At 40.1% G+C, this 25988-nt stretch overlaps 1 protein-coding gene across 47 annotated transcripts in view; it reads left to right on the top strand.

The window, feature by feature from the left end:
• The window catches only part of nfixb (nuclear factor I/Xb), a 174522-nt gene extending 149395 nt beyond the window's left edge, over positions 1 to 25127 (top strand). For 9 of the 47 annotated variants that reach the window (XM_079869971.1, XM_079869967.1, XM_079869984.1 and 6 more), the window contains 3 exons: positions 8340 to 8515; positions 15838 to 15929; positions 23880 to 25127. In XM_079869971.1, coding sequence (XP_079726097.1) covers positions 8340 to 8515; positions 15838 to 15909 — 248 coding nt within the window. In that variant the 3' untranslated portion in view covers positions 15910 to 15929; positions 23880 to 25127. Of the gene's footprint in view, positions 1 to 5104; positions 5234 to 8336; positions 8516 to 11162; positions 11311 to 15837; positions 15930 to 23879 lie in introns of all 47 variants that reach the window. The other 38 variants (XM_079869972.1, XM_079869983.1, XM_079869950.1 and 35 more) reach the window with 7 other exon arrangements.
• The last annotated feature ends 861 nt before the right edge of the window (positions 25128 to 25988 follow it).

Raw genomic sequence — 25988 nt, 5'->3', positions numbered from 1 at the left:
TCCACGTCATTCTCCTCCGCTGTTGACGTAGTGTAAACAGAGCAGCGCTTCCGAGTTCTACGTCAGAATGCCGCGTCACTATTGGCCGACGCTGGTCACGTGAGCATGATGCTGATGCAGGAGCTGGCCAATAATGAGCCGGAGTTCTGACGTAGAACCAGGAAGCGCTGTTCTGTGTTTACACTACGTAGATTTCATCAAAAACATCTTCATTTGTGTTCCGATGACGAACGAAGGTCTTACGGGTTTGGAACGACGAGGGTGAGTAATTAAAGACAGAAATTTCATTTTTGGGTGAACTATCCCTTAAAAATTGATAGCTACAGTATGTAATGTTGAATGGCTATAATTAATGTTTAAAAATTTTCATCAAGACATCAGTAGCTATATTAGTATCAGTAATACTGGCCTTCATTCATAAAAAGATGCCATTAAACAAAAAAATTATATATACTTTATATACCTTAAATCTTTGATGTTTCTACATTAATTTGGAGATTAACTGTGAAATGATTACATTCTAAAATATATTAAAAACATAAAAACTGAAGTGTTTTTAATCATAGAAAGAATTTGATTAATCTAGTTTTTTTTTATCGATTGACAACACTTCTATAAATATATATATATATATATATATATATATATATATATATATATATATATATATATATATATATATATATATATATATATAATGCATAATATATTATATGTAGATCAAATGCAATTAATATTATGTATTTATTATTATTGTGTCATACAGAGACACATTTTTCACTATCCAATCAATTACCCCAAAACAAAAAACAAGTCCAGCTTTAAACTTTTTTTCTCGCAGCATATTCTGTTTCACTCTCATGTACATCAGACCGGGCGATTCAGATTGACTTTAATGGCACAGACATTTGAAGGTAACCCTATCACCCCTTTGAGTACGCAAAAGCAGATTACGCAGGAGTAGCCACAGTAATGCAAGAATGCGAGCTATGTATGTACAACGGGAACTTGTGTACTTGCACAGAGTATGTTTCTGGCCTGAGGGTCCTCCTTCATCTAATCACATTCACTGCCGCCCACGTCATGATAAACACACAGGCGCACAGATCCTAATCTAGGGAAACATGGGTAAATCCCACCAAAAAAAGCCAGCATGCTCAGGTGCTCCTGATGTCATGGGAATACACAACACACACAAACACACACACACACACACACACACCAGAGCTCTGGTCCAGATGGCTCCACCATGTGTCGACAGCGTTGGGAGCTGCTGGGTTACAGAAGACATCTGTTACGCCGATGATGGCGGTTGTGGCGCTCCGAGCGCGTGTGAGTGTGTGAACTGCGCTACGCTTCAAAGGTGATTCACTACCTGAATGAGGCTTTGGCAACTCTGCAAGGTGACGGTGTCATTTATCATTAAATCTGGTGTCGCCCGGGGTACACGAGCCGTCTGTGAACCCATTCACACGCCGGATCGCTTCCTCATGCCCTGGGCTGACACGGATATCGTCTCCTCCTATTTTTCATTCTCCCGCACTCTCTTTCACCTTGTTAGACTGTGGCGCTTTGTCTGTAAACATCTGTTTGTGACCGTTTCGAGAGGTCAGACAGTGAAGGGGTTCCCACGGGCATGAGAGGCCTAGAAAATCATGAAAAATGTGAGGCCTAGAAGAATTAGGCAAACACTTGGACATTTCTGTGGTGGTTATAACATTTTTAAATGCCGAGAAATATTTAATTTCATGACTAAAAATATTTTAGAAAAATCAAGTCATGGAAATTTCTGTTTTGAATACAACATATTTTTATTGAATGCTTTAAAATATTTAAATGGAAAGAAATTTGGCTAAAGTGTAAATGGCTGTAAATGTATTAAAATCAATCACCTGAAAAAGTCATAAATTCAAAAGTGAATATATAATGTATTTATTAAATGCTCTTTTATTATATATATATATATATATATATATATATATATATATATATATATATATATATATAATTTGTCTTTTTTTAGTGTTAAATGAATATACAATTATTTTTTAAAATTGATTGACTGAAAAACCCATAATTTATATAGTGAATGTACAATGATTATATTAAATGTTTTAAAATATTTATTTTTCTGGTATTTTCGGTGTAAAATTATTTTTAAATAATCAATAGACTAAAATTAGTGATAATTTCTATATGCAGTTTTTTAAGTAAATGCTTCAAAATATTTTATTTGCTATTTTATTGGCAAGTGTAAAATAAATGTGATTTTTATTTTTTTATTTTTTTTCACTCAACCCTGTGTGTATTATTGCTGTTAATTCATGGTAGAAGTGTGTCATTATTTCTGTGTGTGTTTGTTGAAGTGGGACTTTCTGATGGTTGGACGGTGAATGTGTGTGTCTGTTCAAGTGTTTGAGGCGGCGTTATATATGGCGTTTCTGACAGGTCAAGGTTTGTTTGGTGGCCAGCTTGTTAGCGTGGCGAGACTGGAAGGTCACGGGAGCGTTTGATTGGCTGCCAGTCTGCCTGAGTGTCGCGACTGGCACAACTCGGAGCAATAACACATAACCCATTTTACCACACACTCACACACACACACACGCAGGCTAATGTGCATGAATGCAGGAAAAGGAAGATCATAGAAACTGTCATCTGTAACTATGAAGGTGTTTCGGATGGCAGAGGTTTTCAGCAGAGATGCTTGTTTTTAGATATTGCCGATATTAACTTACTTATCCTATTCTATTAATATATTGCACTATAATTTGCAGTTTCCATCTTGTTTGTAATAGTATTATTATATTTTAGAAAAATGTAATTCTTTTTGTTTGCATTGGGCATTAGAAATGAATGTTTTTGACAGTTTTATCTTTATTTATAATAATATTAATGTGGATTATTTTTGCTTGTTATATATAGTCATTCTGAAAAAATAAATATATTCTCAGTAGAACAGAGAGTTTATCTGGAGTTCCCTGAGAAAAATGACATAAATCTGTTTGTTCCACAGTTACCCCTTCTTGACAAGAAACAGCTTGACTCATTCATTTAGCTCTCCCACAATAACTCATGATAGATAGCATAATAATGATTTATCTTGTGGTTTTGTGAGTGTTTGTTTAAAACATAACAAATGCTCAGTGATCCTGTGTAAATGTCACACTTTGTTGGATTGTGCAACACAAACGTTCTCAGCAGACAACGTTGCTTTTAACGCCACCAATGAAATCTGACAGTCCTTTTTAATTAAAGCACACTAAGAAATTTTGTACCAAATTTCTTTTCCTCATTTATATGCAATTTGCAATTCATTTGTCTATAGGTATTTTTGATAATAGATTTGATATGCTGCAAAAATATAATTTGTCTGTCTCTGAGTTACTTTTTTGTTTGTTTTTATATATTTCAAGGAGGCAGAGATCCATTCAAATGTGGCATTAGCATAATTTGCAGATTTGTGGCTTCCTTAAACGGCTCCTTAACATCTTAAATTGGGTATTTAAATCACCACTTCTAATAATTGTTTCCCTCAAAACCAGCCAGAGGATTTGATGGTAAACTCCTTTTCCTCTCCTTCCCGAGTCTTGACATGTTTGGCCGTGTTTCTGGGTCACTGGGTGAGCGTTTATGCCAAACTCAGGGCAGCTCAAGCTAGAAGCCCTGCGGCCTCGGTCTGACATTTATAGGATCAGGATGACACATTAATACGACGTTATATACGAGGAGACCAAACCATCGCATACTTTCTCCTTTCATTTCCCTCATCATTCTCACATCACGCTTCCCGCCTGTCCTCCTCTTTTTGGCATGAGCGTTCGGACCTGCCACTGGAACAGAACCGCTTGTGTTTTACTTTTTCCCTCAGCGCTGAAAAGTCAAGTGAAAGCCTCTGATTTGGTTCCCCAGGTGACGTTTAGGGTGTTTTTATGTCAGAGTCTGTAAACAGTTTGTATTTGCGTTTATTTACTCATTTGCATTTGGTTTGTGAAAGCATGTCGTTCTGTTCGGTGGGCATTACTAATGCGGTTGCTCGGGTGTATTGGAATATTAAAGTTATTTTGAACACAGATACACATAAACCAGACAAGTATGCTAGTAAATATCATTACTCACATGATCCTTCAGAAATCATTCCAATATGATGATTTGCCCAAACTTTTGAATGGTAGAGTATGTTTTGATATATTACTAGTAATTTGTAAATCTGTTTTTTTAATTTAATTTTTTTATTTTTTTTAATCCTTGGAAACTGACGTCGCTTTAAAAGCTGTGAGAAATGGTGGCAAAATATTGACATTGATGTTTTGACTACTCTTTCCTTTGAGATTTTGAGACTGAAAGAGACAGACAGACATGAGTTATTATGGGACCTGCTGTCATGGCATTTATTTTCCCACTTAAAGCTGCATAGAGACCCTTCCTGGCCCTGTCCCGACCCTATCCCACTCTTTCCTGCACTCCAATGCTTAAAAGCAAAGCTCGCAGACTGGACCTGTTCGCACTGCAAAAAAAAGAAAAAGAAAAAAAAAGCATTATTTAATCAAATTTAGTATAATTATGCAATTATTGAATCAAATTTGACATACGTTAAACCTTTTTTTTTTTAGAAAGAGATAAATGTTGTTTAAATTAATGAAATTTATGCTTAAAAAAATTCATTTTGCTTTTTATTTGTTGATTTTTTTATTTTATTTTTTGTCTCGTTCCCCAATAAAAACGTCTTTAGAAAGATTTATTCTTTAGAATATATATATATATATATATATATATATATATATATACTGTATATATCTTTCTAAAGAAGTTTTTATTGGGGAATGAGACAAAAAGATATTGATTTATATTATTATTTATTTATTTATTTTTGCAGTGTGGCTGGCTTCTCTATAATTCACAGCAAACAAACAAAAAACTAGCAGTGTCTTATCTGTAGATTATAAGACATTTGTTAGTATTATTATCAGCAAATTTGTAGCATTTTAGAAGCTGAGATGGATAAGATTTTTTTTTTTTTTTTTTTAGATAAAGATCAAGAAGCAAAACCCTGTTTAATTAAATCCACATCTCTGTTCTGCCATTTTGTTGATCCCATTTTTACCAGGACTCTCTTCGCCTGGTTCTCTTAAGAAGTCGGGGAAATTCGATTTCAGCGCTCTGTCCGGCCATACGAGGTCTGCACGCATGCCGTTCACCCATCACCCGCTGCCCATGCTGGCAGGTGTAAGACCAGGTGAGAGTTCAGAGCCCCCCTCACCCCACCTCCCACATCCTTCCCCTTCCTGTCCTGCTCCCTCACGCCCCCCGGTGGGGTCGGATGTGGTGAAGTTCGGGGAGAGGCGAGGTCGTGTTTACACCACGGTCGGGTCGGGTGAAGGCGTTCGCCATTCGTCCCCCACCCCCACCCTTTTTCTCCTCTGTACCGAGGCTGATTTGTCTTTTTTTTTTTTTTTTTTTCTGTCTGTCCATCAATGTGATTGGTTGGTGGTTGGTCTCTCCATTTCCCGACTTCATTTCCCCCCCGCTTGTAAGATATCATTTAAATGCTGTACAGCAGTGATCACAGTACGTATCCACTCTGTACAATTTTAACTGCTATACAAGACTCACAGGATTAGAAAACCAAATTTTCATAGATGTTCTGAAGTATTTTGTCATCTATTATCGATTAAACTAGACGGAAGAGAAGGAAAAAACTGTAAATGGGCCAAAATTAGACACGGCAGGAAAATCTTGCCATCAAATCAGTGGCGTAGATGTAGATGTGCTTTTTTGATAGACAGACAGAGAGATAAATAGACAGATAGACAGACAAACAGGCAGATAGACAAACAAACAGATAGTTATACAGATAGATGTGAAATCAAATATGGACAAACCCCCACACCTGCTAGGAGAAAGCCCAGCGAGCTCAAACCTGGCTGTGTGATGTCCTGTCACGACGAAAGAGCCTCCAGCGGGACAGAGCTACCAACACACTCACTATACGCCTAGAGACACTGATATAAATATTAGAAGATTAAACATTTTTATTGCTATGTTTATTTTCATGTAAAAAAAAAAAAAAAAAAAAAATCTTTTTTATTGTTTTATTATTATTAATTTATTAATTTATTTTTTATTGTATAGTGTTACTAATGTTTTGGCAATGTAACGATTTCTTTCACCATGCCAATAAAGCTATTTGAATCTTTGAATCAGACAGACACAGAGACAGACAGACAGATAGTTAGACAGATAGATAGATAGATAGATAGATAGATAGATAGATAGATAGATAGATAGACAGACAGACAGACAGACAGACAGACAGACAGACAGACAGACAGACAGACAGACAGACAGACAGATAGATAGATAGATAGATAGATAGATAGATAGATAGATAGATAGATAGATAGACAGACAGACAGACAGACAGACAGACAGAGAGACAGACAGACAGATAGAAGGACAGGCAGACGGATAGAACGATAGAACGATAGAACGATAGATAGATAGATAGATAGATAGATAGATAGATAGATAGATAGATAGATAGATAGATAGATAGACAGACAGATAGATAGACAGACAGATAGACAGACAGACAGACAGACAGACAGATAGAAGGACAGGCAGACGGATAGATAGATAGATAGATAGATAGATAGATAGATAGATAGATAGATAGATAGATAGATAGACAGACAGACAGACAGACAGACAGACAGATAGAAGGACAGGCAGACAGATAGATAGATAGATTTAAAGATAGATAGATAGATAGATAGATAGATAGATAGATAGATAGATAGATAGATAGATAGATAGATAGATAGATAGATAGTGGATCTCTGTGTTTGTCTTTGTTTGTGTTTCAGTTGTTTTTTTTTATGTTGTATACATGCGGATTGAGTCGTAGCCTTATGCTAGCGATGCCCTCTTGTGTGGCCATGTGTTGTTTTGTGTAGCGCGGTTGTGTTTAGAGCTGTTGTTGTGTAGTCACTCCATGTGGGAGGGGGTCTTTGGTGGTGGTAGTTTGTGGTGCCATTTGCCTCCTCCTTGAAGCCTTGGCTCCATCCCATTCCCTAATGGGATTAAAGAATGGATGATGAAAGAGCGAAAGAAACGAGGAAGAGGAGGGAATAGCAGTCTGCACAGCAGAGAGGGTTAAAGCAGGGCTTTGCCTGGGAGCGAGGCGCCCGCGTCTGGGTTACAGCGAGGCTCTGGATGTTGGCAGACTGTCCCGGGCAGCTGGGGTCCCGTTTGGCTGGAGGAGACAAGACCCCTCACCCTTCCACTCGCCAGTCGCACTGTTACTCTTCATGCAAATGAGAGCGTGTCATGACTTCACATTAGGGTTGTGCTGATACTTATTTTATATTCTCGTGCAACTTAATTTCAGATCCTTGTACCAATGTTTTATTAATTTATGTGCCTTCATACCATTTCCTACTATCCAATTAATGAAGAAGGAGGTCATCTAAAAATCTGGAAGTGATATTTCACAGTGCGCCTCTATGAGGTGCCGTATTGGACAGAGTTGAAGCAACAACAACAAAAAAACACGCAGTCTCTCTTACTTGTGGCCGATAGACAGACGGATAGTTTGGGGGCTCTCTTGGCAATTAAAAATTGATACATCATCTGTGACGAAATCTTATGTTAAAATAAAGGCAATTAAGAGGCTTTTCACTTGGATAGCGTGTTTGTGTGTCTGCATAATAAATTTGAGTTTCAGAGAGAGGCTAAAATTGAGTGTGAGAAAGAAAGAGTGGACCACGTTTATTTTTTTTTTTTCTGCAGCACAGTGTTCAATTTAGTGTGATCACTTTATGATTCATACAGCACTGATGCAATGTGATACACACACACACACACTTAGATTGATTGTTTTTATATAAAGCTAACTGAAGTCTACAGAATAAAGGCTTAACCTAAATCCTTAATCCAACTAGAAGAAACCTTTAAGCATTTTGGGATTTAAAAATTAGATTATATAATGATGTATATTTCATATATATTCATATATTTGTGAATCATTTTTACCTATCAAGACATCGCCTGGGATCCTAAGAGAGGGTTTTGTCCGATTTAGCTCTGTTCTGGGAACAGTTTTGTCCCCAATTATAGTGTACACACACACACACACACACACACACACACACACACACACACACACACACACACACACACACACATTTTTCCTGAACTGCTTTCCATCACTTCCATCTCATGTCATCTGTTGTATCCTTGTGTGTCAGTCTTGCTTGTACTAATTATTAATATACTACTGTACTTGTATAATATCTGTCACTAACCTCTCTCTTTGTGTGTGTGTGTGTGTCTGTCAGCAGGAAGTCCCCGTGCCTCAGCTTCTTCCCTGCACTTCCCCTCGCCATCCATCATCCAGCAGTCCAGCCCGTATTTCACCCATCCCACCATCCGATACCACCACCACCCGGGACAGGACCCGCTCAAGGAGTTTGTGCAGTTCGTGTGCGCCGACGGATCAGGACAGGCTAGCGGTCAGGTAAGAGGAAATGAGTGTTGGTGTGAACGTCTGAATTTAACTCGTCATGCAGCTGTTCTCTGAACAAACACACACTGGTTTAATAGTGAATTTTGGGAGTGCCGTCCTACAGTATCATACTACTCATACTATACAGTATACATTATACAAGAGAGAAGAACGCATGAAATACTCTATCCCATAATGCAATGTGTTCAACTTGATCTTTTAGGACACTTTATACTAATACTCCATTTTGAATGCAGCCATTGTCACAATCCACTGTATAAAACATTTATCATTGCTTACTGCATATTGTTTCACATGCTGTTTGTTAAAATGTTTGGAAATATGGAGTATATAATGTGCAGTATGCAATTGTTTAATGATAAGTCATTCATCCTTCCAAACCAAATGTTGATGAAACAGAACTTAGTTTTCATTTTAAGCAAAAATACTTTATTAATTGATATTGAATGTATTATTTTTCTCTGTGAAACTAACATTATCAAGCATTTAAAGTAATGTGTGAAGACACAGGGCTCCAGACAAAAAAAAAAAATCAATTAAGGACCCTTTGGCTCCTATAAGGGAAAGAATTAGGCGCCAAAGTAATTTTTTTTAAGTGCCACAAAAGAATAAACGTATTGTAATTTTGTCATGTGTTGTCACGTCTGCCCTCCTTTTACAGCATCAGCATTTTCATCCATCTTGTGGATGTCCTCGGAACTAAGATTCACTTAAAGTAGGAACTGAATTGTTTTTCCAACTTGACAGTCACAAAGAATCGTTCTTTAAGCAGAATCTGAACCAGTCACAGACCATAACAATGTCATATAAACATTGTTGTATATCTTGCACAAACCCAATCTAGTTTTCTTCATGAGTAATATCTGAGAGGTAAATTTGGTGAAAGGCAGCTCTTCATATGAAATTATACGGGCGGTGTTGAATTTCATTTTTAGCATTTTAGTCTTTCTTATGTAGACAACAGGTTAAGTAAAAAGTATTGTGTGATATAGTGCATATATTTAGCAAAATGCCCTTTTCTATAGTTATTTTTCTTGCTGACTACTGAGTTTGAGGATTGAATGGCTTTTCTGAGGAAAATTTGACGTTACGTGACATGATTGTTCTCAAGCTGTTTTGTACAAGCTCTTTCCAAGGTCGAAATGCTGGTTGAGCGATCTGTCTGTCAGGCCACATTAAAAAGCGCCAAAACGACATTTATTGCTTGTATTTCGTGACAAAATTGACAGAATTTGAAAGCTGAAAGTTTGTTAATTGTTTACTAAAATTAAAAAACACATTACAGGTGACAATTAAGTACAAATCTTACTGTGATTATGGATGGCTGCGTGGCAAATACTGTGAAGTTCAGGCAGTAACAGAAAAACAGCAAAGATGAAAAGATATTGAGAATAAGAATCCATATCAGTATCAATTAAAAACAAGAATTGTTAACATTTAGTCCACACAGCTGACATGTTTATCTTTAGTAGTTTATCCACGAAATAGACACTGCCTTCCTGAATTTTTACTGTACTTGCATGGTTCAGTCATTGACACGTTTCCGTCGTTTTCTCTCTCACAGCCGTCAGCGTTGTTGCTCGATAGAGATGAGGGCTTTAAAAAGGCAGATATTTTTCATTTTGACATGCGTTTCTGACGCAGAAAGCTGATCCTCGCTGTCCCTGTGCATATATTTTTTTTTTTCCACTTCAACTTTGCTGCGCGTTGTCTCATTTTATTACGGCAACACAACAAAAGATGTGATGGATCACAGAACATGCAGGTCAAAAGGCATGAATTTTTTAACCATAACATATAAGTTTATATTGTCGCCAGTGGCAATCTCGGCAAAAATATCACTCGCAAATTAAATTGTGACCATTTTATTCGCAGTCTGGAGCCCTGAGACATCTGTCGCAATTAACAGACCAGCTAAGATTGAAGTTTGCTGTTATCAAGCATCCAAAAACTTTTTAAATAATTCACAAATGTAGACAATGTATGTACTTTTTTACTATATACACACAGTAACTGCATACTGTCTTTTCCGATGGAAACAAAAGTGTGCGTTCCTTCCTTGTCTTTGAGGCCGACTAATCGGTCACTGTTATGTATCTTGTGCTTGTCTAGACAATCTTGAGTTAATCTCTCCTTCTCTGTCCACTTCCACGTTAAAACCCATCTGAGCAACAGCTGACGACCTCTGCGCATTACAGCGTAGCGCATCCCTCCTCAGTTCTGCTTCTGCCATTTTCAGGGTTTTGAACGTGGCTTTTTTTTTTTTTTTGCGCCCAGATTTTGATTTGGAATCATTCCATGGACCAAAGCTCACCTCACCATTCGTGCGCCCATTTCTTCTTCTTCCTCACCTTCTACCTAAAGTCCTCCATTTTTGTTTTTTTCCAGCTCCTCCACTGCTCCTGTCTATGCCTGTGGTGAAGTCGACACACAAACACGCACACAAACACACCCTTTCATAAACAAAAGCAAACAGACATTCACCATCCTTTTGGTTGTTTCCCTCTCAACTCTTTCCACTACCAGCCACCCGCCATTCCTTTATTTTTGTTTTTTTTTAAACGAGTCTGCGTTGTTTTTTCCATTTGTGGGGTGTCGGGCGTGTCCGTACTCCTCACCCTGTTTGTGTCGTCTGCAGCCGAACGGGAGCGGCCAGAGCAAAATGCCGGGCTCCTTCTTGCTGCCTCCACCCCCCCCTGTGGCGCGTCCAGTGCCCCTCCCAATGCCAGACTCTAAACCCAGCAGCACGCCCCCCGATGGCGGACTCACCTCACCCACATCTCCGTGTAAGTGACCCGAACCCCCCCCATTCCACCAAACCCCTCGAAGGCTGGGAGAAAGCCAGTTGTCTGGCCACAGCTGGGCCGATTTTTGCCATCTAGTTTGTGTTTCTTGAGTTAACATCTACTGCCCATTATTCGTAACTATCGTGTTAGCACTAACTGTTGGGTCAGACCTAGTCCTTACTACTTTTATTTTATTTTTTCAATCTGAATGAAACCAATGCAATTTTCATGCAGGTCTTTTTTTATGCATCCTAATTTTCAGGCATGAATTTTAGTGGTTTTTAGTGGTTTAACAAAATGTCACTAAAGTACGGAGCCCATAAAGGGAAATAACAAAGGGGGAAAAATGAGTTGGGAGTAAAATATATATTTCAATGGTTTTGCGTTCTCTCTCAAAACTTTTGCGTGTCCCTGAGAAACTTTTGCATTCACTCTGAAAACTTTTGTGTTCTCTTGCGAAACTTTTACGAGCATTTGCCCATATAAATTTTGCATTCAATCACAAAACTCTTCCTTGAGAAACTACTTTATCTTGCAAAACATTTGCGTTCCCCCGAGAAACTGCGTTCTCTCACAAAATGTTTGCGTTCCCCTGAGAAACTTTGCGTTTGATCACAAAATTCTGCCCCAAGAAACTGCGTTCTCTCACAAAACGTTTGTGTTCCCCTGACAAACTTGGTGTTCTCTCAAAAAATGTTTGTTCCTCTGAGAAACTTTGCGTTTGATCACACAATTCTCCCCCAAGAAACTGCGTTCTCTCACAAAACGTCTGCGTTCCCCTGAGAAACTTGGTGTTCTCTCAAAAAACTCTCCCCCGAGAAACTGCGTTCTCTCAAATATTATTTGCGCTACTCTGAAAAACTTTGCGTTCAATCACAAAACTCTCTCCCGAGAAACTGCGTTCTCTCAAAAAACGTTTGCATCCCCCTGAGAAACTCTGCGTTCTCACAAAACGTTTGTGTTCCCCTGAGAACTTTTGCATTCTCACAAAATGTTTGCGTTCCCCTGAGAAACTGCGTTCTCTCAATAAACATTTGCGTTCCTCTGATAAACTTTGCGTTCTCTCACAAAACGTTTGTGGTCCATTGAGAAACTTTTCGTTCGATCACAAAATTCTCCCCCGAGAAACTGCGTTCTCTCAAAAAATGATTGCGTTCTTCTGAGAAACTTTGCGTTTGATCACAAAATTCTGCCCCAAGAAACTGCGTTCTCTCACAAAACGTTTGTGTTCCCCTGAGAAACTTGGTGTTCTCTCAAAAAATGTTTGTTCCCCTGAGAAACTTTGCGTTTGATCACACAATTCTCCCCCAAGAAACTGCGTTCTCTCACAAAACGTCTGCGTTCCCCTGAGAAACTTGGTGTTCTCTCAAAAAACTCTCCCCCGAGAAACTGCGTTCTCTCAAATATTATTTGCGCTACTCTGATAAACTTTGCGTTCAATCACAAAACTCTCTCCCGAGAAACTGCGTTCTCTCAAAAAAACGTTTGCATCCCCCTGATAAACTTTGTGTTCTCACAAAACGTTTGTGTTCCCCTGAGAAACTGCGTTCTCTCAATAAACGTTTGCGTTCCTCTGATAAACTTTGCGTTCTCTCACAAAACGTTTGTGGTCCATTGAGAAACTTTTCGTTCGATCACAAAATTCTCCCCCGAGAAAATGCGTTTTCTCAAAAAAATATTGCGTTCCTCTGAGAAACTTTTCGTTCGATCACAAAGCTCTCCCCCCAAAAAACAGTGTTCTCTCAAAAAACGTTTGCGTTCCTGTGAGAAACTTAGTGTTTGATCACAAAACTCTCCCCTGAGAAACTTTGCGTTCTCACACAAAACGTTTGCGTTCCTCTGAGAAACTTTGCGTTTGATCACAAAACTCTCCCCCAAAAAAACGTGTTCTCCCACAAAACGTTTGCGTTCATCTGAGAAACTTTGCGTTCTTTCACAAAACTCTACTCGAGAAACTGCGTTCTCTCAAATAACGTTTGCGGTCCAATGAGAAACTTTGCGTTCTCCCACAAAACCTTTGTGTTCCCCGGAGAAACTTTTCGTTTGATCACAAAACTCTCCCCCAAAAAACTGCATTCTCTCAAAAAACGTTTGCGTTCACCTGAGAAACTTTGCGTTCTCCCACAAAACGTTTGCGTTCATCTGAGAAACTTTGCGTTCTTTCACAAAACTCTACTCGAGAAACTGCGTTCTCTCAAATAACGTTTGCGGTCCAATGAGAAACTTTGCGTTCTCCCACAAAACCTTTGTGTTCCCCGGAGAAACTTTTCGTTTGATCACAAAACTCTCCCCCAAAAAACTGCATTCTCTCAAAAAACGTTTGCGTTCACCTGAGAAACTTTGCGTTCTCCCACAAAACGTTTGCGTTCATCTGAGAAACTTTGCGTTCTTTCACAAAACTCTACTCGAGAAACTGCGTTCTCTCAAATAACGTTTGCGGTCCAATGAGAAACTTTGCGTTCTCCCACAAAACCTTTGTGTTCCCCGGAGAAACTTTGCGTTCTCTCACAAAACTCTCCCCCGAGAAACTGCATTCTCTCAAAAAACGTTTGCGTTCACCTGAGAAACTTTGCGTTCTCTCACAAAACTCTCCCCCGAGAAACTGCATTCTCTCACAAAACGTTTGCGTTCCCCTGAGAAACTTTTCGTTCGATTACAATACTCTCCCCCAAAAAACTGCAATCTCTTTCAAAATTTTGCGTTCCCCTGAGAAACTTTGCATTCAATCAGAAAACTGTCCTCCGAGAAACTGCGTTCTCCCAAAAAACGTTTGCGTTCCCCTGAGAAACTTTGCAAATGCTCGTAAAACCTTTGTGTTTTCTTCTAAGAAACTTTGTTCACTTACAAAAACCTTTGTGTTCTTTTGCAAAACTCTAGTGTCCTCCCGAGACTCTTTGCATTTGCTCTTTTTGTGATGAAAACAATATGAAGTGGGAGGAAAACTATAATTTAGAGCTTTTGCAAGCGAATGCAAAATTTCTTGGAGGGAAAGCAATTATTTTACTTGAGAACGCAAAAAGCGCTCAAACATAGATTTCCTCCCATCTCATATTTTTCCCTTCAAATGTCCCCTTAGGGCCTCCGTACTGAAAGGTGCAAATTTAGGGCAGTAAAAGTGGACTCCGAATTGTTTTTAAATTTTTTTATGCATTTTAGTTCAAACAATTTTTGCTGACTTTTTGTAATGCAGCCTCTGATTATTGGTCAGTGCTGGCGTGAAAATCAAAACAACATAGAAGAGTGTGTATCCACCCGACTAAAAAGACCAGCTTAGACCATCTTGAACTTTCATTTTGGTCCAGGTTGATTTGTGCTGGTCAGTGTGTTGAAGAGTCGATTGTGAGACACGGAACTCATGCTTTGTAATTTTACGTTGGTTTGATTTGAGTTTGTTTTGGTTACATTCACATTGCTGGTTAGCTTTTGGCTTGTGGAAATGTGATAGTTGAGCTCCAGTGCTGGTCTAAAGGTCAGTTTGTCCCGTACTCAAACCAAATTTAGGCCGTTCAGAAAGGAGGTGGCGTATCGGGGTGGAGAATCAGACAAAATATTTTCACTCACCACAGACGGGGCACTGGACGGAGCACTTGCATTTCTTTTCCTCTTTTCTTTCATGTTTCTTATTTTTCCTTCCGTTTCATTTTTTTTTTTTTTTTTTTTTTGGGCTCCATTGTTTTTTTTTATGTTGTTTGTGTGTGTTGTCTTTTTATGTGTTTATATGTTGCTGATTCTCCAGAATGCACTTACCACACCTGCTTACAAATATATAGAATGGTTATTGCTTATGTTAAAGCATTAAGCATATAGTGGTCATGCATTACAATAAGTTCACTGCGGTTAATGCGGATTATTAAGGGTAAATATACAAAACGAATGGCCTAAAACCCCTTTAGTTTCTTTTAGCAAAGTAAATCCTAATCATTTAGTGCTTAGCTTAACATGTAATCTCCAAAATAAATTGTGTATTATATAATGTCTCTCATTAAACAAATGGCATCTAATTGCAATAATAAAAAATAAAAAAATTAATGAATGAACAGATCAGCATTTCATATCTTTTTGACTGTTTGCTAATGAAAGCGCTAACAAATACGGCTCTTTGGCTTTGATTTTTTTCTTGTTTTAGATATCCATATTTGATGAACGGTTTCAGAGTCCATCAAATAAATCCGAAACCCAAAACTGCCCTAAATTTCATAATGACTTCAAACCTGCAGATTCAAATTCAATTTTAATCGATTGATCTTCAACTGTGTGAACCAATGACAATCAAGCATAGTATATCTTTGATGATAAGTTCTTGCAGTACATTCAGTACAGGAGTTAATAAATATTCCATGAAATTCACTCAAAGCATCTGCTGAGAATATTTTTTTTGTTCAGATTGCTCTTTAAATAAATAAAAGATTTTATATTGTATAGGGTCATTCATGAAAATGCTAAATGTCGTGCTTTTCTGATGATTTTCTGAAATCTTTGTTTTTTATTTATATTTTCTGTCTCTCTTCTTCTTTCTTTCTTTCTCAGCATACTCCACGCCAGGCTCCACAGCTCCCAACAGGTTTGTCAGCATCGGATCACGGGACAACAACTTTCTGAACATACCCCAGCAGACGCAGGTGATTGTTATAATCAAAACAAACCTTGTTTCTTGTGTTCGAGCGTTTAAAATCCTCTTTCTTAGCATGTTAGCCTGCTCCTCCCCTCCTTTCCCATGATGCTCTCTGCTATGCGGTGACGGGCCCATCTGGAGCAGGCCTGCGATAACTCAAGCTGATCGGCGCGGTGTAGTTGATTTGAGCGTTGCGAATGTGCGGCCACCACACTGCGCCTCCTCCATCATCCAGTACACTTTACTCATTAATGTGTAAACCACACCCGCCCCGGGCCGGCTCCCTGCTCCTCAACACATGGTGACCATCTGAAGTCGCTAACTCGCCCGCTCTCACCTCCTCCCTCTGCTGGACGGCCTCTCTGGATTTGACCATTCATTTCCCTCTCTTTCTGCCTAACCTTTCCTCAATTCTCAGTGTTTTTTTCACCTTCTTTAACTTGTTTCTCAACTCGCTATCACCCTCTGCTGGTGATTTTTTTTTCTCTTCTCTCCCACCGTGACTTCTTGGCTGTGACTTCGCTTTGTCTGATTTTTCACATTTTCTAGTGTGTTCACCCTAAATTTTTTAAGGGTAGAGGAACCACTTTCCTTTTGTCCTCAAAGACTTAAACAACTTTAGTGTGCAAAATAGCATAGCTGGGTATTATAAGTAAATGTTTTGCTTTGTTGTTCTTGGTGAATGTATATATATGATTATTATTATAAATAGTATTGCACTTTTCTGGGTGCAATAATTCATTTATATAAAATTATTAAATGTAATGTAGACAATGACCGTGACAATGAAAATAGCTGGTCATTATAAGTAAATGCTTTGCGAAGTTTCATTATTTGCAGATGAATATATATATATATATATATATATATATATATATATATATATATATATATATAGGATATATTTCTATGCTATGCAATGCAAGTAAAGAAATAAGTATACAGTGCAATAATAAAATATTAAATGTAATATAGACATTTATAAAAGATAAAGAGGCAGTGAGACAATAGTGAAATAATACTTTATAAGTAATAAATAATACATTTATTATTAATAAAAAAATCAATTCAATGTAATACAAACTTTGATAACAGCTAAAAGAGGAAGAGATACAATGCCGAAATAAATTAATTTATTTTGTTTTTATTTATTAATTTTTAAGTAAATGTGCATTGAGAATGTGCATTAATAATTATAATTCAGTGTAATTTACTTCAAAGAGCTGTTTCTTGAAGGATTCAGTGAACTTTCAAGTGGCCTAAAGGGTATTTCAGCAGTTAAGTTAAACTTTAAAATGTTTGTTGACAGAATATCAAAGCAAGTTGCATGTATTTTGAAGAAACAGCAAAAGAACACTTTTCAAACATTCCACAAAAAGTACTTTGTGAGGTTTTCAAAGATAAATCAAAAGAACTAGAGTTTTTGTTTTAGGTGATAGAAGCTTTATGTCAGTGTATCATGTTCATAGTCGATGAGATTTTCTTCACCTGAGTGAACTGACTTCATACATCCAAGAAAAATCACCACAACTCTTGTCAAAAGACTCAAAAGAAAAGTGACGTGATTGAAGAGAAAAGATCCAGTAGCGTTTCAGACGCACAGATACAGACAGATCATCTCATGTAGTGCCATTCAAACCTGTGCCTCTTAAGTGTTTGAAAACCTTTTGGGCCCACTGTATGTCCATACATCTCCGTATGGGGAAGTTCTCTCCGTTCTCTCCATTCCCATCCTAAGGAACAAGGAAATAACTGCGGAAAAGTGAGACAGGCCCGGAGGAAAGAGAGGCAAAGTTTAAGCACGGCCCCTAAACTGAAAAGTCACGTCCCAACTGTCTGGTTGCCCGCAGCAACGAGACATGATGTCACAGGCAGTTGAACTTGAGAGGTGTGTGTGTGTGTGTGTGTGTGTGTTTGAGTAGAGCTGGTCACTGCCAAGGATTACAGGGGGAAGATGGGATTGCGAGAGGGAGGAGTACAGCTTAGACGGGAAGAGTTACTTTGCCCGAGTGGCTGTTGGGCTTTAGCCAGGGGCGAGCAAGCCGTGGTGGGGGGTGGGGGGGGGGGGGGGGGGGGGTGGGGGGGGGGGGGTGGGGTAGACGGGATGTGCCGGGGGTGTTTGTGTGACCTGCAAGAGTCACCCAGAACAAAAGTTACCCACAGCCCCTCCTCCCAGACCCTCTCAGCCAAAGTGTTTCCAGGATTTGACTTCTAGAGGGTTTTGTTAAAGCCAATCAGGAGAAACAATCCCGCTCTCTCTCACTGAGCTCTTACTGTAATCCGGAGCGGCATCTCTCCTTCTCCATCTCTCTTCACCCTGATGGAGCCGAGCTCTCGCCGTAATCCAGAGCAGCATCTCTCCTTCTCCATCTCTCCTTCTCCATCTCTCTTCACACTGATGGAGCCGAGCTCTCGCCGTAATCCAGAGCGGCATCTCTCCTTCTCCATCTCTCTTCACACTGATGGAGCCGAGCTCTCACTGTAATCCAGAGCAGCATCTCTCCTTCTCCATCTCTCTTCACACTGATGAAGTCGAGCTCTCACTGTAATCCAGAGCGGCATCTCTCCTTCTCCATCTCTCTTCACACTGATGGAGCCGAGCTCTCGCCGTAATCCAGAGCGGCATCTCTCCTTCTCCATCTCTCTTCACACTGATGGAGCCGAGCTCTCACTGTAATCCAGAGCAGCATCTCTCCTTCTCCATCTCTCTTCACACTGATGGAGCCGAGCTCTCGCCGTAATCCAGAGCGGCATCTCTCCTTCTCCATCTCTCTTCATACTGATGGAGCCGAGCTCTCGCCGTAATCCAGAGCAGCATCTCTCCTTCTCCATCTCTCTTCACACTGATGGAGCCGAGCTCTCGCCGTAATCCAGAGCAGCATCTCTCCTTCTCCATCTCTCCTTCTCCATCTCTCTTCACACTGATGGAGCCGAGCTCTCGCCGTAATCCAGAGCGGCATCTCTCCTTCTCCATCTCTCTTCACACTGATGGAGCCGAGCTCTCGCCGTAATCCAGAGCGGCATCTCTCCTTCTCCATCTCTCTTCACACTGATGGAGCCGAGCTCTCGCCGTAATCCAGAGCAGCATCTCTCCTTCTCCATCTCTCTTCACACTGATGGAGTCGAGCTCTCGCCGTAATCCAGAGCAGCATCTCTCCTTCTCCATCTCTCCTTCTCCATCTCTCTTCATACTGATGGAGCCGAGCTCTCGCCGTAATCCAGAGCAGCATCTCTCCTTCTCCATCTCTCTTCACACTGATGGAGTCGAGCTCTCGCCGTAATCCAGAGCAGCATCTCTCCTTCTCCATCTCTCTTCACACTGATGGAGCCGAGCTCTCGCCGTAATCCAGAGCGGCATCTCTCCTTCTCCATCTCTCTTCACACTGATGGAGTCGAGCTCTCGCCGTAATCCAGAGCGGCATCTCTCCTTCTCCATCTCTCTTCACACTGATGGAGCCGAGCTCTCACTGTAATCCAGAGCAGCATCTCTCCTTCTCCATCTCTCTTCACACTGATGGAGCCGAGCTCTCGCCGTAATCCAGAGCAGCATCTCTCCTTCTCCATCTCTCTTCACACTGATGGAGCCGAGCTCTCGCCGTAATCCAGAGCAGCATCTCTCCTTCTCCATCTCTCTTCACACTGATGGAGCCGAGCTCTCGCCGTAATCCAGAGCGGCATCTCTCCTTCTCCATCTCTCTTCACACTGATGGAGTCGAGCTCTCGCCGTAATCCAGAGCGGCATCTCTCCTTCTCCATCTCTCTTCACACTGATGGAGCCGAGCTCTCACTGTAATCCAGAGCAGCATCTCTCCTTCTCCATCTCTCTTCACACTGATGGAGCCGAGCTCTCGCCGTAATCCAGAGCAGCATCTCTCCTTCTCCATCTCTCTTCACACTGATGGAGCCGAGCTCTCACTGTAATCCAGAGCAGCATCTCTCCTTCTCCATCTCTCTTCACACTGATGAAGTCGAGCTCTCGCCGTAATCCAGAGAAGCATCTCTCCTTCTCCATCTCTCTTCACACTGATGGAGCCGAGCTCTCACCGTAATCCAGAGCGGCATCTCTCCTTCTCCATCTCTCTTCACACTGATGGAGCCGAGCTCTCACTGTAATCCAGAGCAGCATCTCTCCTTCTCCATCTCTCTTCACACTGATGAAGTCGAGCTCTCACTGTAATCCAGAGCAGCATCTCTCCTTCTCCATCTCTCTTCACACTGATGGAGCCGAGCTCTCGCTGTAGTCCAGAGCAGCATCTCTCCTTCTCCATCTCTCTTCACACTGATGAAGTCGAGCTCTCACTGTAATCCAGAGCAGCATCTCTCCTTCTCCATCTCTCTTCACACTGATGGAGCCGAGCTCTCGCTGTAATCCAGAGCAGCATCTCTCCTTCTCCATCTCTCTTCACACTGATGGAGCCGAGCTCTCACTGTAATCCAGAGCAGCATCTCTCCTTCTCCATCTCTCTTCACACTGATGAAGTCGAGCTCTCGCCGTAATCCAGAGAAGCATCTCTCCTTCTCCATCTCTCTTCACACTGATGGAGCCGAGCTCTCACCGTAATCCAGAGCAGCATCTCTCCTTCTCCATCTCTCTTCACACTGATGAAGTCGAGCTCTCGCCGTAATCCAGAGCAGCATCTCTCCTTCTCCATCTCTCCTTCTCCATCTCTCTTCATACTGATGGAGCCGAGCTCTCGCCGTAATCCAGAGCAGCATCTCTCCTTCTCCATCTCTCTTCACACTGATGGAGCCGAGCTCTCGCTGTAATCCAGAGCAGCATCTCTCCTTCTCCATCTCTCTTCACACTGATGGAGCCGAGCTCTCGCCGTAATCCAGAGCGGCATCTCTCCTTCTCCATCTCTCTTCACACTGATGGAGCCGAGCTCTCGCCGTAATCCAGAGCGGCATCTCTCCTTCTCCATCTCTCTTCACACTGATGGAGCCGAGCTCTCACTGTAATCCAGAGCAGCATCTCTCCTTCTCCATCTCTCCTTCTCCATCTCTCTTCACACTGATGGAGCCGAGCTCTCGCCGTAATCCAGAGCGGCATCTCTCCTTCTCCATCTCTCTTCACACTGATGGAGCCGAGCTTTTACTGTAATCCAGAGCAGCATCTCTCCTTCTCCATCTCTCTTCACACTGATGGAGTCGAGCTCTCGCCGTAATCCAGAGCGGCATCTCTCCTTCTCCATCTCTCTTCACACTGATGGAGCCGAGCTCTCGCCGTAATCCAGAGCGGCATCTCTCCTTCTCCATCTCTCTTCACACTGATGGAGCCGAGCTCTCGCCGTAATCCAGAGCGGCATCTCTCCTTCTCCATCTCTCTTCACACTGATGGAGCCGAGCTCTCACTGTAATCCAGAGCAGCATCTCTCCTTCTCCATCTCTCTTCACACTGATGGAGCCGAGCTCTCGCTGTAATCCAGAGCAGCATCTCTCCTTCTCCATCTCTCTTCACACTGATGGAGCCGAGCTCTCGCTGTAATCCAGAGCAGCATCTCTCCTTCTCCATCTCTCTTCACACTGATGAAGTCGAGCTCTCGCTGTAATCCAGAGCGGCATCTCTCCTTCTCCATCTCTCTTCACACTGATGGAGTCGAGCTCTCGCCGTAATCCAGAGTGGCATCTCTCCTTCTCCATCTCTCTTCACACTGATGGAGCCGAGCTCTCGCCGTAATCCAGAGCAGCATCTCTCCTTCTCCATCTCTCTTCACACTGATGGAGTCGAGCTCTCGCCGTAATCCAGAGCGGCATCTCTCCTTCTCCATCTCTCTTCACACTGATGGAGCCGAGCTCTCGCCGTAATCCAGAGCGGCATCTCTCCTTCTCCATCTCTCTTCACACTGATGAAGTCGAGCTCTCGCCGTAATCCAGAGCAGCATCTCTCCTTCTCCATCTCTCTTCACACTGATGGAGCCGAGCTCTCACTGTAATCCAGAGCGGCATCTCTCCTTCTCCATCTCTCTTCACACTGATGGAGCGCTGCGTCACTGTCACGTGTCAAACACTCAAGCACTTCCTGATTAGTCAACGCAAGGGTGTTTCAGTAAATCTCTGAACAAGAGCTCTTGAGCGGATTGTAGAACAGTATTGTTTTAGAGCTATTATAATATTTATTTGATTTAAAACAATAATTTTATATATTAGTTTAAATATATATTTATATATTAAATATATATTTATATATTATTTTATTTATAAATAATATAATTAGTGCTGTCAAATCGATAAATCGCATCTAACAAAAGTTTGTTTTCATAATATGTCTGCATATATTATTAAAAAATATATATTTACATATTATATATAAATGTGTGTGTATGTGTATATTATAAATGAAATATTAAGGACATAAACCTTCATGAAAATATTAATCACAGTAATAAAGGACTGTCCTTCCTCTATTTACAGAAAAATGTGTATGTTTAATCTAACAAATTTTATTCTGCTGCCATTTTTCTTTTTCTTTTTTACAACACTATAAAGGTTAAATGAGTTTCCTAATTAAAATTAAAAGTTTGACAAGTCGTAAAGTATTTTTACTGGGAAACACAGTAATTCCAAGATAACGAGAACGCACTATAAACTTTGTCTAAATATTTCTCTTTGTAAGAATGTCTGTCCATTGGCGTTATCAGTGTGATATTTGAACTTTATGAGCTGAACTCCTGAGATGCATTAACAGAACGTCTGTTGATGTTAATAAAGTCAATGTGTTGGTATGTAGAGATGCGTCAGAGCTCTCTTGACATGACATTCCCAGAAGGGAGGTTTGCTGGTTTAGTTCAGGTCAAACTGTGGCGTAAAGGCCCATATGGTGAGCAGGTCAGACTGAGCGCTCTGTGAGAGTCAAGCCTGACCTCTAGTGGTGTCGTCTGTAACAGCAGTCTTCACACAATCGAGGATTAATGGTGCTGGATCAAGTCATTTCGGAAAGATTGTACTTACGAGTTGAACGCATATGAACGCCACCACAAAGTCACAAATACGAGTTGGAAGCTCAGGAATTTCTTTAAGCTCCAATCTTCACGAGTTGAGGGAGTTTCAGTGAGAAAAGTGGTGAAATACCACAATATTAATAGGTATTTAGAAGTGGCATTGTCAGGCTTTTTTGTTTAAAATAAAATAAGATAATTGTATGCACAAAATGTAATAGCATTGTAATATAGCAATATAAAATGTAACACTAAAGTTGACAGTGGCTTCATGAATTAATTAAAAACATAAAAACCGGATGCACATTATTTGTTTTATAGAAGTAGAGTTTAAAAACCTTGCTGTATTTTTGTGTAATTAATTAAGAGAAAGTACACTACCATCTTGATCTGACCAAAGTGACTTATACACACCTGACGTCGTAAGCACGACTTCCCGACTCGTAAATACCAACTTCCCAGGAGGACTGGAACGCATCAATATTTTACAATAGATTAAATTATAATATGGTATATGTTATAATATCTATGGTATATATGGCAATAAAATGCATTTAATTTAGTTTAAAGTTTAAATAATACAAGTTCAATTTATTTTATTCAATTTAATTAAAAAGATTATAAACAAATTATGAAATTATAATAGGTTTATGTGACGTTTATTATGCTTATCTGAAATAATAAACGTATGTTTTGTAATTGTTGTTTATGACTGATAAACAAAAATGGATATGTGAGATGTTAGTTTAGTCCTGTGTTATGTTTATTTTGGCTTTCACATATAATCTTTATAAAATTAAATACTCAATATAATGATTCAAATTAGTTAGAAGAATTTTTTTTTTTTTTTTTTTGTATCCTCAGAAATTGTAAGAATCTATATGAGCAATATTGGCCTTGATAGTACTTGTTATTGGATCAAAAAGAAGTCTGCGCAAATAGTTTTATAATAATACAGTATTCTCACTGAGCTGGTGTATTTTCAGATTGAACACTAACAGTGCTTTTTTATGTTTTTACAGTCATGGTTCCTTTGACGAGGTCCTGCCTGCAACCTGTCGACACAATTTGGAAGTTTTATGAAAAAAAAAAATCCTGTTTGAAAATCCCCTCCGACCTGAAATGCACCCTAAGAAACATGAGCAGAATATGATTGGGAAACGTTCGACCCTGTATTTGCCAACCGTCAGACGCCCTTCAAGCCCGCTCCTCCACCTCCGTTACAGACGTTCAGATCACAGCAGGAGGTGACGGACTGACACACACCTACAGCATCTCGCAAGAACCGTCAGAAAAACAACGGCAACATAGAGGAAGAACCTGATGAACTGAGACAGAAACAAGGATGTAGTGTACAATGGCTGGGATTATCAACAGTTTCAGTGGTGAGGATTCAGACACAACTAAATCGAAGATCTTTACTAATTAAACTTCAGTTTTTTGTTCTCTAAACACTTAAACATGTCATTTCACATCATAAGACGTTTTGCAGCATTTGTAGCTAAATAGCATGCGGTAGAAACGTCTTTTTCGGTCAATTACTAAACTAATTATGAACAGCAGAAGTATTGCACTACAAATATGCGAAGAACACTAGTTTGATGTGCACTATTGAAAATGGGATCGACAGCGGACATTATTTGCACATTTTATTGCGGAGAAAACAAACCCCTCACACTACAGCTACGCAGAGACGCATCTCAGAGGAAGTCCTCGTTTTCAGGCCTCAAACAGAAGCGTTTTAATGAAACAAACGTCCAATTCAGGCCCTTAGTGCCAACTAGACAGCACCAGATTTTAGTTAGTACTCCTATAGGATGAAAAATGCCAATCAGAACACACACACACTTTAGGCACTGTCACTTGCGCAAAATTTCGTGGACGAAGAAGGTCCGTTGTGCATCGCTACACTATTGACTATGTACAAAGTACAGAATTTGCTGGTCAACGCAGCGGATTTGTGTGACCATCTTGAACTTAATGCGAAATCTGTCCGAGATAATCATTGCATTCTTTTATTATTTTAACCTCGTATCCTTTTTTTATTATTAAAGCCACATGTCTGAAATATAAGTTTTCTTGCACAAAAAAACTAGCACAGATTTATCATTTGGTAGAATATAAAATATTTCAATACAAGCATAAATTATATTTATTCTTTGTAAAACCCAATTCCCACAGACTTGGCAACCCTGGTGAACGTTACTTCACAGCCATGTGACCGAGCTAGAATTTTAAAAGTCAGAGATAATCATTGCATTATTTTTTTCTATTTTTTTTTTTATTAAAGCCATATGTCTGAAATATAAGTTTTAAATTCAATGTTAAAAATTTTAAGTAAAATCTCCTTGGGGATATTTTTCACCCCCATTATTCATTGCGTAGATTCCTATTTAAATGATGGTATTTCGTCCGCGAAATTTCGCTGAGCAACTATAAATGTGACGGCACCTTAACAGCCATGTGACCGAGCTACAGTTTTAAAATCCTTTTGTTTAAAAAAAAAAAACTGCGATAATCATTGCATTCTTTTTACTTCAAACTCAATTTTTTAATTAAAGCCATATGTCTGAAATATAAGTTTTAAATTGTTTGTTTAAAAACATAAAGCTCTTAATTAGAAGTTGGAGACTTAAAACAAAATTCTAGTCAAGCAAGGCATAATAAAAGTCCCCAGTTCATTAGCGCTAATAAAAACGGCCCTAGAGACACGCCCACTTCTGTGTTTTGTTTACGTACCTGTTTACACTCCCAGAAGTCCTTGTTCCAAGAACACGCGACCTCACTGCGGAGCAAAAGAATGTGTGACATATCATAGCCGTGCTCAGAGGGAGGTGGGCCGCTCGGGGGCCGCTTTTATTAGGCGCCGCGCTTTACCATTCACTTCAACAGCAACATTTGGGTAACGTTTCGGCATGGCCGTCATAAAAGTACGCGCATACACGCACTGTCCTCCGCAGGTTGACTACAAAGGGAAGCCTTTAGGGTGAATTACAGTAGCTTCATCCGCTGATAAAAACAAACGTTTAGCTTTCAACGCAGCTGTAATGGACAACCTCACTAAATAACTGGACTGCCTGACCATGTATCTCACTGCAGGGAAGCATTGTTGCCGGACGGCGGCCGTGTCA

This window comes from Squalius cephalus (genome assembly GCF_949319135.1).
Source record: "Squalius cephalus genome assembly, chromosome: 1".
In the NCBI taxonomy this organism is placed as follows: domain Eukaryota; kingdom Metazoa; phylum Chordata; class Actinopteri; order Cypriniformes; family Leuciscidae; genus Squalius; species Squalius cephalus.
This window is presented reverse-complemented; position numbering and strand designations above follow the sequence as displayed.